General features: G+C 41.0%; 1 protein-coding gene across 2 annotated transcripts in view; it reads left to right on the forward strand.

The window, feature by feature from the left end:
• Tmem38b (transmembrane protein 38B) overlaps window positions 1–13,236 on the forward strand; it is a 30,871-nt gene extending 17,635 nt beyond the window's left edge. For both annotated transcript variants that reach the window (XM_005362194.3, XM_026786838.1), the window contains exons 3-6: window positions 3,049–3,233; window positions 4,538–4,625; window positions 6,785–6,902; window positions 11,302–13,236. In XM_005362194.3, the coding sequence (XP_005362251.1) occupies window positions 3,049–3,233; window positions 4,538–4,625; window positions 6,785–6,902; window positions 11,302–11,514 (604 nt within the window). In that variant the 3' untranslated portion in view covers window positions 11,515–13,236. The remainder of the gene's footprint in view (window positions 1–3,048; window positions 3,234–4,537; window positions 4,626–6,784; window positions 6,903–11,301) is intronic.
• The last annotated feature ends 522 nt before the right edge of the window (window positions 13,237–13,758 follow it).

The raw sequence follows: 13,758 nt of genomic DNA on the forward strand, positions 1-13,758 counted from the left end.
TCCTCCTCCTCCTCCTCCTCCTCCATTTTCCTTCTCAGATTCATTAATGTCTGGTATCTTATCAGTTGGCTTTTTAAAAACGCTGCTTTGTCTCACTTCTAGACCAGCATCCTATCAATGCAGAAACTTCCCCTTGTTAATGGAGCCGCTAAGTACTGTTCAGAGTGAGGAGATAGACTTAGAAAAGAACGGATCGCTCTGTGCTCTGATTTCTGGATTTGAGTAGCAAGGAATTACAGATTTTGATTAGATGATCCAACGAATGAAATACACTTTCATGCCTGTAAATGTATGCCCCTACATTTAAAAGGTATGTTAGGAGCAGAGATGGAAGAGTGTATTTTTGAGCACACACATACAGGCGTCTGGAAGGACACTTCTGACTCCCTGGTGTTTGGTGAGCCTGTCCTACTACTCACAGAAAAGCAGGGAGGGAGGTGGCTTGGCTCTTTGACTTGCTGGTCACCCTGCAAAGATGGTCAGTTTTTTAAAAGGATGTTTTGTGAGATTCTACCGATTTCAGTTTTTGTCATTTTTTGAAACTAATTGTGAATCTTTGGCCAGCGGGAGACTTTTCAGAGGAGCTCCCCCTTCCTCTCCCCTCCAGCCCTTGTGTCTTGGTATTATAAGATTCTTGCACTTTTCTTCTGGAATTAGTTTTTGTTTCTTTCAGTGAGAAATGGCTCTCCTAAGCCTCACTCAGAGCATTAAAGGTATTGCTAGGGCGCCCGCGCCACTGCACTGAATCAGGGCCGCGACAAAGAAAATGATTCATGTTGATACGCGTTTCTCATTCAAATCCAGGACTATGAGGTTTTTATTTCTTATCTCTGCTACCTATGTAATACTTAATTTACCTACACACGAAGAATTCTGTTTCTTATTGGGCAAAGGATATAAGAAAATTAGAATATTCTGACGTTGATAATTCATTTTATTCTGTTCTCTGCTCATGTACATTTGGTCTTACCCATCTCTAAACCTGGAGTGTGGTTTACACTGCTGTGGTGTCACTGGGGTGTGGTTTACTCTGCTGTGGTGTCACGACCATTCAGTCTTGGTTTGTGCTCAGTGTATACCTGGTGCATAGCTCTAGTTTTTATGCCTGGTCTCTAATGTTGACTCTTTGAAACTCTGGTAAATCCGGTGAGGTGAGTACTGTTTTATCCTTAACAGGTTATGAAAGTGAGTCATGGAGAGGTTAGTGACTTATCCAGGGTACAGAAATATTGAGTAGCTGCATCCTGGATTGAAACTTTGGCTATTTAATCTTTCAGTTGGCGCATAAGCAGTGAATTGCTTTGAACTCTGGAAATAGGAATGTTGTCCTTACAGTTCCTTAAATATGAAAAATGATGCTGGCTTCCAGACAGTATATTTTACTATTTTAATAATAGAAGTTTTAATATTTAGAATAAATTTTTGTCTGTGTCTTCTGAATTTAAGAGTCAGATTATTTGGGGACTCAGATAGCAAGGTCATCTTTAGCACACGTGTCGCTCACATCTGGAGGTTAGCGCCATCTACTGGTAAAGACAAGCAAGAACTTGGTTCTGCCAGTGTATATCCACTGTTCGAACACAGCATATACTTTTGATCAAGTTTTCTTTTTTAAAAAAATCTATTTATGAAAAAAAATCTACTTATGGGAACAGTACCTACTTTATAATTTTCTGTGTATTGTTTTTATGCCTCAGAATTTTTCTTTAAACTCCCAAGCATACTGTAGTGAGATTTAGATGACGGTCTATATAAGAGCTGTTGTTTTATAGTCATTTTCAGGACATACCGATGGATTCCTAACTGTTGGGGTGCTAGCTGCAGAGCAGAGCAGAGTTGTTGCTTTAGCCTAACATGGCTGTGGCTTGTGTTGATTGGCTCAGTTAAGTGATACTGACTTGGATGGAAAAGGAGACTTGGGAATAAACAAAGCACTGTTCTCTGCTCAGCCTCTGGTTTTAACCTAAATTGTGCTCCCATCTTAAACCCTGTTTAAACTGGTTTAGCTTACATTGTTGGTTGTGTCCTGTTCTAGACTAGTGTCTACTCTTTGTCATTTGTCTTCCTGTTAATGTGATCTACATGGTTTTACAGCGTGTGAGAAATCCATTATTATCTTCTCCTTTCATTTCTTTTCCCTTCTCTGTGTATTCTCTCTGGGTGCTTACAAGGTAAAGGTATTTTAGGTGTTACAAACTTAAGGTGGAGACATGCTGTTTAACTAATGACTGTTGGGCCAATGGCTCATCAGAGGGACATCACCTAGCTACCGTAGGTTACAGAGCAAGTGGAGTCGTCTGTCTGCCGTGCTTCTGTGTGATTCTGCTGAGCATGACAGTGGGTGGCTCCCTTACTCCATGGCAACTCAGCCGGGCACAGGGTTTTTGTTAATATGTGTATCTGTACTTTAGAAAAATAGGGTGAAACTTAGGACTCAGAAGTAGCAATGATTATATATTATAGACTGTATGTTATAGTGTCACATAGCTGAATATAAAAGTCCCAAACTGCTGTTGTAATAGATTTTTAGCACATGTTAAAAGATAGAATTAAGGAATGCAAACAGAGTCATTGTAGTATGGCTGTTGTTCTTCTTTGAGTGTTTTTTTTTTTTTAGCATGAATTAAAACTAGTGTCTTCTTAATGTAACCTCTAATAGATAACAAAGTATTGTTTACTTTTATTAAGAGTATATATACAACTTATTATTTAAGTGTATATGCCTTTTCTGTCCATTGCCTGACTTCCTGTAAATCACTTCTACATTTAAAGACTTTCTAAAACTGCATGGGTAAATTAAAAACTGTGTGGAGTATTGCAAAGTATATGACTTCATTTTCTCATCACGGCATAGACAGATTATATATGTTTTGTGTAGATTAAAAAACAACCTAGTGTCCAGTCTGCTTTTCGTGAAATTATGTTCCAAGCTTTTATGGATAATTGCCTTCTTTGTGTTATGCCATGCTATTAGTGATGGTGGTTTCAATTTTATTTCTGTTCTTCTGATATTATTTACATATTAAAATATTTTAATTTTCATTTCAGGTATATTGTATTTTTTTGCCCACGTGACCTAGTTTCCCAGGGCTATTCCTATCAGCCTATTCAAATGCTGGCTGCGGGAATGAAGGAAGTGACCAGAACCTGGAAAATAGTAAGCGGAGTCACACACGCTAGTAACTATTACCGAAATAGCTGGATAGTCATGATAACTATTGGATGGGCCCGAGGTAAGATTAATGTGTTCATAAGTATCCTGTTATCGATGTACTGTAGCTCCTGAATACTTCTCTGCTTCCAGGAGTGGGGAATCACATACTCTAATAAATCTTTTTGGAAAGTGGAAACCTTTTCATTTTTAGCTACTAAAGTTAATTTAAGATTTACTTACATTAGTATTAGTGATCAGCCATTATTTGGAACCTCATGGCTTTGTAAAGTTTCTTATGAATAATTGTTTTAGGTGTCCTTGAACCATATGGAATCATAATTAATTATTTTGCCATAAATAAAATGAGTTTAATAAGAAATTTTGTGGCTTGTGTAAATTAAAAAAAACATTGCTGAGTCTGGCCATGGTGGTGCATGCCTATAACCTGAGTACTTGGGCGACTGAGGCAGGAGGTCGCAAGTTTGAAACCAGCTTGAGCTACACAGTGATTTTTTAGAGCAGCCTAGAAAGCCCCTCTGTAAAAACGAAAACAAATTGCTTTATATTCTTTCCATTCTTGTGAGCTGTTGGAAGTAGCAAGTATTCATAGTCACACTGTTCTAATTGCTTTATATTTATTTTATTTCCTTCCTTCCTTCCTTCCTTCCTTCCTTCCTTCCTTCCTTCCTTCCTTCCTTCCTTCCTTCCTTCTTTTCTTTCTTTCAACTATGTAGACCATGTAGACTATGTAGACTTTGTAATTGGGGATGACCTTGCACTTATGACCACACTGCCCCTACCTCCTGAGCGCCGTGATCACAGGAAAGCACTACCATGCCCGGTTTATGCATTGTCAGGGACTGCTGCATACGAGGCAGGAGCTCCTACCAGCTGAGCTGTCACTTACCCTGTTCCTTCATATGTAAGAATGAACAGATTTCTGTAACCTCTGTTACAGTATGCTGCAGCTAAAACTAGCTGTTATCAAGGAACGAAATAGAAAGAGAGGCCCTTACTTTTCATAAAACTATTGTGTGTGCATATATATACACATATACATATATATACATATGTACATATGTATATATGTACATATGTACATATGTATATATATGTACATATGTATATGTGTATATATATGTCTCTGTGCTTGAGACCCCAGCGCTAGCCTTAGGTAACAGTGACACAGGTGGTTGTCATGCTGGGGAGAGAGAATGCTGCTGTCTCAGATGTCAATACACAGAAGACAACTTTTTCTTCCTCTCAAGAATTCTATTTTGGTAATCTTGGGTTTGAAACTAGGAGGGGAAATTCTGACTTCCCCTGCTATGTGTTTTCTTAAGAAAATTGGTTAAATATCTTTGTTTGTGTGTTTCTTTTTAGGGGCAGGTGGTGCTGTTGTCACGTCTTGTGAGCAGCTGCTGAAAGGAGATTGGAAGCCAACAGGGAATGAGTGGCTGAAGATGTCCTTGTAAGTGTTTATATTATGCCGAGATCTGGGCCAAAAGAGCATTTTTGGAACTGTATATGTGCCTGAAATATACCTGAGACACAAATGGCAATCGCAATGGGAAGAAAATTAGCAGATTCCGTCAAGTGTTCACTTTCCCAGATGAGATCTTAAAATAACACCACTTTTCTGTGGATTCCCCTCCTTCAGAAAAAAAGCTTAGAGGCTGGAGAGCTGGCTCAGTGGTTAAGATCACTTGCTGCTCTTACAGAGGACCCAGGTTTAGTTCCTGGCACCCATGTGACATCTCAAAACACTTTGCAACTCCAGTTCAGTGGGTCTGATGTCCTCTTTTTGCCTCTGTGGGCACCAGGCACACACGTGGTACACAGTATATACATGCATGCAAAGCGCTCATACACATGGAAACAACAGAGAAGCCTACTTAGACACACCATGTGGGCTTGTTCTTCGTCATATGCAGATCCCAGCTTTTCGTGGATGAGACGTGTAGGTATGAGTAGGGAATAAGTCCCGAAACTGGGAAGGGGACCAAAAAAGGGAAAGTAGTTTGGAGGAAGGAGCGGGGAGCAAGATAGGCCGGGCTCACAGGTTACAGTTGAAGTACAGAAGCCAGAGCCACGCTGTATAAAATTAGAACATGGTGCCTGCAGCCCTAGCCCTGGAATCCCAGTGGAACTTGATCTGCTGGATTTTAAAATGTCCTGGCGCCAGGGCTGTCTCCTTTCCCTTGGACGAGGAGTGCCTGTCATTGTCAGCCAGCTTCTGATCCATGGTTGTGCTATGACAGGGAAATAATAGAATTTTCCAGTGTGTCTCAATCTTCATAGCAAATCTAATACTTTGATATAATCTTCCTTAAATCCTCCCCAGTGTCCTTTCCAAATAATCTACAAGCCACTTATTTTTTAGTCTCTCTTTAGGAAAATACTATCGATAGTGGTCAGTGTGTATGTCAAAGCCCATTCCTTAGTGAGCTGCTTTAGCACAGGAACCAAATGATTAGAGAAACAAAATAACATCAAGGGAAATCTAATTCCATGTGGGGGGTGTCATATGTATGTACGTGTGTATGTGTGTTCACATGGGTGGGCATGTTTGTGTGCCCAGCTGATGTCATGGTTTTCACTGACATGTCTCTACCTTGCATATTGAGCTGAGGCCTTTCATGCATATGGAGCTCACTGCTTTAGGAATCCTGAGTGGGCAACCTGCTCCGGGGATTTCCATGTCTACCTCCTGTGCACTGGGACTGCTGGGGGACTTTTAGGTGGTTCTAGGGACCCAATGTGGGCTCCACACTGGATAGCAAGCACTTTACCCATTGGGCCATCTCCATAGCCCCTCATTTGCCTTTTATACTTTGAAATGTTCAATTTTATGTATGTGTTATAACATAGTTTTATATATATATACTAGTAAATATATTAATAATTGTCTTAAAATACTAAAAAAATTAGAAATATGCAATAAAAGTTGAGGAATGACAGTTGTAAGGAATGATACTTATTCAGTTAGATTGTTATGTGAAGTCTGGATCTTATACTGTTTTGAACCCAATTCTTAGTTTATAATACTAAAATAACCTTTAAAAAAATAAACTGACTTATAAAAATCTTTTGTCATTGTTGTAGTGCAGCATCCTCATAGTTTATAGTTTATCAGAGATCTTTATTGGGATACCTTAAGTGCATGATAAGTGTGTAAGATAAAAATTCTCCTGACTTGGTAGGTTAGCAGTATAATGGTTTCATACTTTCAGCTTAATTCTTAAGATATTGGCTAAGACTGGCCTGCTGTGCTCAGGGAAGCAAAGTGATAGACTTGAGCTGGCTCACGTCTCTCTGTGTAGCCTAGGCTGGCCTTGAACTGTTTTTGCCTCTCAAGTACTGGGATTAAAGGTGTGAGCTGGCCGGGCTCCCACTGCTTTCAGAGTGACTGCTTGTGTCTCACTCGCCGTGTCCACAGCATCCTGACACTGTCAGTGGTGCGTCTACATCATGCGACAGGAGAGGCTTCCCCACTTCTCTCCTCTGTCTTTGGGAGCTCATTCTGTGTTAGCGTCTGTTAACTGTTCACTAATGATGTTTACAGAGCGTTCCGAGAAAATTGTAGACACAGTATGCTTGTCACTGACCTCAAATGTCATTTCCTTTCAGCCCTTCCAAGGTGACGCTGCTGGGGTCAGTCCTGTTCACGCTACAGCACACCCAGCACCTGGCAATGTCAAAGCACGACCTCATGTTCCTGTACACCATCTTTCTCCTGACGGTGAAGGTGAGGGGACTCCCGTGCACCGGTCTGCATCACGAAGCTGTAGACGCCTTTCCCTTGGTGGGGTCCTTCAGGCTAAGCTAGTCCCGAGAACACTTGGTTTTTTACTGTTGAATACCAGAAGATGCATTTGGGAGTTTTCTCCATGCATCGGGATTTTTGGAAGCTTTTCTGCGGATCTCCATTTGTCCTTGGGAGATGTTCGCAGTTGGATAGGACAGGCAGGCGGTTTATTGGAAGCCAGAGAGTAGTGGATGTAGGGAGGAAATCAGAGGTGGTATAGGTGGGCCTGCCTTGTTTGTAAAATTGGGGTATGGTTTAAGTTGATACTACTTTGTGTTTTTGTGAAAAATAAGTATGTCTGAAGTTTGGAGGTGGGGGAGTCATGTGTATTTACAGCTATATTTGAATATATAAAAGCTAATTTTTTCCTACCTCCATCTATGGTTCTCTTCTTTCTTGAGAGAAATATGTGAAATACCTCCTTTTCCCTCCTTTCCTTCTTCCATCTCTCTGCAATTTCCTTGTCTTCTTTTCACTCAGAACTGAGGCTAGCTGAATGCTCGTCCATGGTCAGCCACTTTCCCAAACAGGGAAATCACATACTTTTTTTTTCAGATACTTCGTGATTGATAAGACCCGAGCCACAGGGAAAGCAGATGAACGGGAAGCTCATCCACTGAGGGAAAAGCCCTCGAGCACTATAGGTCCACAGACTCTGTTGAAATGGAGGCTTTGCAAGTTTGCACAAGTCTGTGTTTCTTGAACTAGGCTTACACATGTCCCAAGGGATATGTGAGTTCTGGCATTTTCTGTATAAAGTCATATTGTAAGTGTGATCTATTTTCTACCATTAATGATGATCTCAGTGGCAATTAATTTTAAACATGTTAAATAGGAATGCATTATTGGGTAAAATTCACATAGGCTTAAAATTTTCTTATTATTTTATGTGTATGTGTTTGCCTGCATATATGTTTGTGCACCGTGTATGAGTCTGGTGCCCGATGAGGCCATAAGAGGGTGTCAGATTTCCCAGAACTGGAGTTACAGGCAGTTGTGATCTGCCATGTGGGTGCTGGGAATTAAACCCGGGTCCCCTAGAAGAGGAGTCAGTGCTCTTAACCTCTGAGCCATCTCTCCAGTCCCCTGACACAAGATAAAGTTTTTAAGATAAAACTTTTGTCTGTTTTGAGCTAGGTCAAATTTGCATCCCTTCTCCATCAGAGAAGACTTGGAAGAACTTTGAGAAACGTGGCTTGCTTATCCCCTGCTTGCTAGAAGAAGCTGCAGTGTAGCAGTCCCTGTGAGACAGAGCAAGGGACTGCCCGGTAGATGGCGTTAAACTGTAAGGAAGCTCAGGGTTTTTTAATTAAGCCATGTATGATGATGGCCTTGGTGGAAGTGGTTTCAGAGACTGGCAGAATGGTAAAACGAGCTTAATTAATGGAGGGAAATAAAAGGAAGTGAAGATGAGGGAATTAAGTTTAAAGGGACTTGGGGGAGTGTAAACGGGAGCCCTCCTGGGAGAGTAGTTTGGCAACAGCGGACTCTGCAGGCTCAGCTCTCCTGTGGCCCGCCAATTCCACTGTAGGGACAGCCAACAGTCATGACCTAGGTGTGCAGACACCAGCTTTATCAAGGTCACTTAAATGACCACGTAACAAAGTACTGATTAATGTTTATTTACAAACTAATTACAAATGAGCACTTCAACTTTTTTTTTTTTTAAATTAGCTTTGTAGGAGTCTAATTTATGTGTGGTAAGGTCTATTCAGTTCAGGGAGTACAGCTCACAGTGGCCTGCAATTCCAGTCCCACCGACTTGTGCCCTCTTCTGGCCTCCTCAGGCACCAGTACACACATGGTTCGCGAACACGCATGCAGACAAAGCATCTGTGCACATAAATAAACTAAGATAAATAAATTTAATTTTTTAAAAGGAGATTATGGGAGCCTTAACAGTGGTTGCCCCACTGAGAACATGTCTCTCCCTCTCCAGCACCCACGACCAACCTACCTATAAATCCTCAGGGGGTGGTGGGGCATCAGGAATGCCTGCCTCCTCCACGGCAGGATGCTGGCAGGTCCAACCTGACCCAAATCTTCCGCAAGACTGCCACAGCTGTTTCACAGCTGGAAGTCACATTCCACACCACGGCCCCACTCACTCTGGCTCTTAACCTCTTCCTGACATTTCTTCCCTGATGTCTCCCCAAGTCTTAGAGGGAGGAAGATAGATGTCCCAAGTTTTGCTTTTGGTAAGATCTGCCATTTTTACTACATTGATCCTACCTATCTATGAGCATGACAAGTCTTTCCATCTTCTGATGCCTTCTCCAATTCCTTTCTTCAAAGACTCGAAGTTCTTGTCATTCAGGTCTTTCACTTGCTTGGTTAGAGTCACACCAAAATATTTTATATTATTTGTGGCTATTGTCAAGGGTGGTGTTTCTCTGATATCTTTCTTTGCCACTTTATCATTTGTATATAAAAGGGCCACTGATTCTTTTTGAGTATATTTTATATTCAGCCACTTCACTGTAGTTCCCTAGTAGAATTTTTGAGGTCACTTATATATACTATCATATCATCTGCAAATAACAACACTTTGACTTCTTCCTTTCCAATTTTTACCCCCTTATTCTCCTTCAGTTGTCTTACTGCTCTAAGTAGAACTTCAAGAACTATGTTGAATAGTCTTGTTCCTGATGTTAGTGGAATTGCTTTAAGTTTCTCTCCATTTAATTTGATGTTTGTTTTGCTATTGGTTAGCAATGTCCCTTGTATCCCTGATCTCTCTAAGACTTTTATTATGAAGGGGTATTGGATTTTTGTCAAAGGCTTTTTCAGCATCTAATAAGATGATCATGTGGTTGTTTTTCTTTCATTTTGTTTATATGGTAGATAGATGATCTTTTTGATGTGTTCTTGGGCTCAGTTTCTGAGTTGGGCTTTTGTTGTTGTTTGCATCAATGTTCATGAGAGAAATTGGTCTGTAACTCTCTTTTCTTGCTAAGTCTTTGTGTGGTTTGGGTATCAGGGTGATTGTGGTCTCATAAAATGAATTTGGCAATGTTCCTTCTGTTTCTATTTTGTGTAATAATTTGAGGAGTATTGGTATTAGCTTTTGTTTAAAAGTCTGATAGAATTCTGCACTAAACCCATCTGGCCCTGGGCTTTTTTTGTGGCAGGAGGAGTCTTTTAATGACTGCTTCTATTTCCTTGGGAGTTATAGATCTATTTAAATTGTTTATCTGATCTTGATTTAACCATGGTAAGTGGCATCTATTGAGAAAATTGTCCATTTCTTTTAGATTTTCCAATTTTGTGGAGTGCAGGGTTTTGAAGTATGACCCAATGATTCTATCTGTTGTTATGCCCTCTTTTCATTTATGATTTTGTTAATTTGGATATACTCATTCTGTAACTTCCAGGCCCCTATATTATGTCACATTGAATGAGACTTTATTCTTGATTTCATACCCCAAGAAGGTGGATTGTGTTTGGATCTGTTTTAGGAATGTGATCTCAGAAGTTTCTGGTTTGGTATCTTTCTGTGATCTGAAAGAACTGGCTGTTAGACTGTATTGGGCCCCAGAGTTTTCCCGGCATCCGTTTTGGGACCAGCCTAATTCAAATGTGGACATTTCCGGGTAGTATGATTTGCTAGGTAAAGGATTGGAATCATGCTTTGGTCCACAGTCCGTTCTCTGCGATCTGCATGCACGTTATTGAAACAGAAGAGATGGGTGGAGGGAAGCCTCTGTAGCCTTTCTTAGAAATGGTCTGCATCCCGCGAGTCTGTGACCGTCGACAATGGTGTGCTGTTGAGTAGGGATTGAACCCAAAGCTGTATCGCATCCTGCTCCTCACTTAACTAGCCTTTCAGTGTGGGTCAAGTCAGCTGCCTGTCAGAGCCAGGACTCTGCTTCCCTCGACAGTAACTGCTGTGTTAAACTGAATGTGCAGATGAGTATAAAGTATTTACCACAGTTTTGACTCAAAGCAGATGTATAGTAGCAGTATTGTTTGCTGGTGCAGACTGTCGATAATATTCTCTCTGTCTCTTTCTCTCTCTCTCTCTCTCTCTCTCTCTCTCTCTCTTTCTCTCTCTCTCTCTCTCTCTTTCTCTCTTTGCCTCTCTCCCTCCTTCCCTCCTCTTTCTTCAGCAATGGTTATACCTCATTTGGTGTACAAGGTCCATCAAAATGTACTTGGTATTACTTTTGATGAGTAATATTCTTTAAATTCATAGTTTGGAGATTTTCCCAGAATCAAGTTTATTTTGTTTCCTGTAGATTAAAAAAAATACATTTTACTCCATTATTTATTTTTCTGTCTCAGTTTTGAGAAACACAAAGTGTTTGTTCTGAGACTCAAGATTCATTTCTCCCCCTAGGTCAGAATGATGATGACAAAGAGCATCCCCATGACTTTCGCTCCCGTCGAGGACATCTTGAGCCGGATGCTGTTTGGCTGGCAGCAGCAGTTTTTATGGGGTGAAAAGAAACCAGATGTGAAGCCGTCTTCCAATGGCACCGCCTCGTCAGTGTCCAAGCCCACCACCGAGGAGCTGGATGCAGCTAAGAGGCATGCCAAGAAAGAAGACTGACGACCTGACCTGCGCTTAGGAGGAAGAAAGGGAGAGTTACTTTTCTATTAGTGTGTGGCCGGATTTCCGTGTCAGTGATGCGAAGTAAGCTTATCTGTAAGGAGAGACGAGACAACAAGGAAGAAATGCTTTGTGTCAGGGACACCGCTCTGCTGATTGTAACTCTTGGGGTCATGAGTGTATCATGTGAATTTATTTTTCTGATATAAGAGATTCTCCTAATTATTTGAACAGTTTTATATTGATAAAAGGATAATTTTTTAAATGTTAGAAAAAGTTCACTTGTTACTGCAAAATTCTAAGGCTTTCTTTCACACTTATAAAATTCAGTATTTTTTTCAGTTTTTGAATGATTCTAATTGTGTTTTAATTCTGCAGAATTAAACCTTTACTTCATAGTTACAGTGTAATTCCTGTATATAGAAGACAGCTCCTATTTAATTTTGAACATGGAGAATTTTCCTAAATAATTTTTAACTGAAAATAAACTGATAGTGTATATTTGGTGTATAAATTTGTTTTTATATTTCTTGCCCATGTTAAAAATACTTGAAATTTTATTTATTTTAGTTTCAAGTGTTATTTTTCAGTGAGACCACACTGTTAATTTGAGCCTCCGTTTGAAGTTTTTCTTAGGCTCTTGTTTTAAAAATGACTTTCTCCTCAGAAAAGCAGGGTTACAATTTGTGTGTATCTTTTTCTTTTTGCAATGACAGTCTCACTCTGTAGCCCAGGCTGGCCTCAAATCTCCTTCTACCTCGGCCTCCCAAATGCTGGGACTACGGGCACGGGCCACGATGCCAGGCTAGTGGTGAGGTTTTTCTTGTTACTTATCTGCGCTTTATCGTGTGTTTGGAACCTGGGCTGTCTCTGTCCTTACCTTGTTTCCACAGCTGAAGAGAGTCACTGTGTCACATGTTCTCCTGACTCAGTTGTCAATGTGTTGGTGCGTGTCTCAGAGACTCCACAAAAATGGTGTCACGTCCGTACCTCTCCTCCAGTGCGCACCGCTTCGGGGCTTTCTTTGACTGTCTCTTGTGAGTTCGCACATGGGTGTCTTTGTGTAATAGACATGTACACATGCCGCAAGGTTTATCTTCACTGAACACCGCTTTCTGGCGAGACTTCTCAGCCCTCATGAGAATTGCCTTCACACATTTGCTCCCAGTCACTGAGCCGAACCTCGCGCGGTAGGCTGCTCCAGTGCAGTAATACAGCATTAAGTCTGGTTTCTCATTGGCAGCGAACAGAGCAGACAAGAAAATGTACTGCATGATAGGCTTATTTGCTTTATTTGGGTTAAAAGTCTGGTTATAATATTCAAATTCTGCGGTATGACTTTTTATACCAAGAACGGTACCTGCTCCTCTATTAGGTGTTTGTGTTGGCTAAGAAGCGCTTCTGTGACGTTCAAGATGTGAAGTTTTCCTTTTTAGTTTTTAACAAATACACACCATCAGGTTCTATACTTTAACTTGCTTAAGAAGAAGATTTTGTGTGGGACACTTTTGATAACCTTGGTATCAGAAAATGCTTATTTTTACTATTGTGACAGAGAACACTAAATTGAACTCTATTATATATTTGATAATCTGTAGCCAAAGACTTTGTAAAAATGAACTTGTTAATGTTGGGCCGTCCTGAAGTTTGAATTTAGCTGTGGTTAAAACAGTAATGTTTTACATTGTGTTCAAAACAAATTCATTAAAATAAGTACTTTATCACCAGTGGAGCCTTCCTCGTTTTTCCTTGGTATTGTTGTGAGGAAGGGGCTCAGAGTCCGGTGTTAGTGACCCCAGTCCGGAGGGGACATCGCTACAGACTATGCTATATCCCTCAGCTCTTTGCCCCACTGGAGATGTGGTTTAGGCGTGGAACTGCCCACCCCGAATCTGCTCAGGTGACTGTTGCCGACCCAGGAAGCATGACTGCCGTCCACAGGCCCAGTCAGAGGTGACCCCGAACGATGGCAGGATCTGGTAGGCCTTAAAATAAAAAGTCGAGAGACGCTGGGAACGCCACAAGAGTGTGTGCCCCTGACTGCCGTGATCCAGCCTCCAGCAGAATGTGCCGGAATAGCTTCAGACTGAGCCACCAGACTCTTCCTTGCTGACAGAGTTTCTAGTAAGGAGGAGAGAGCAGATACGTGGGGTAGGTGGAGACAGTGGGAGCCCTGACCAGTGTTTTTCCAATGGTCATAACCTGAGAAAAGGTGAGAGAGGTGAAGTGGGGAGACACTTGTGT

Source organism: Microtus ochrogaster, linkage group LG5 (genome assembly GCF_000317375.1).
Source record: "Microtus ochrogaster isolate Prairie Vole_2 linkage group LG5, MicOch1.0, whole genome shotgun sequence".
NCBI lineage: Eukaryota > Metazoa > Chordata > Mammalia > Rodentia > Cricetidae > Microtus > Microtus ochrogaster.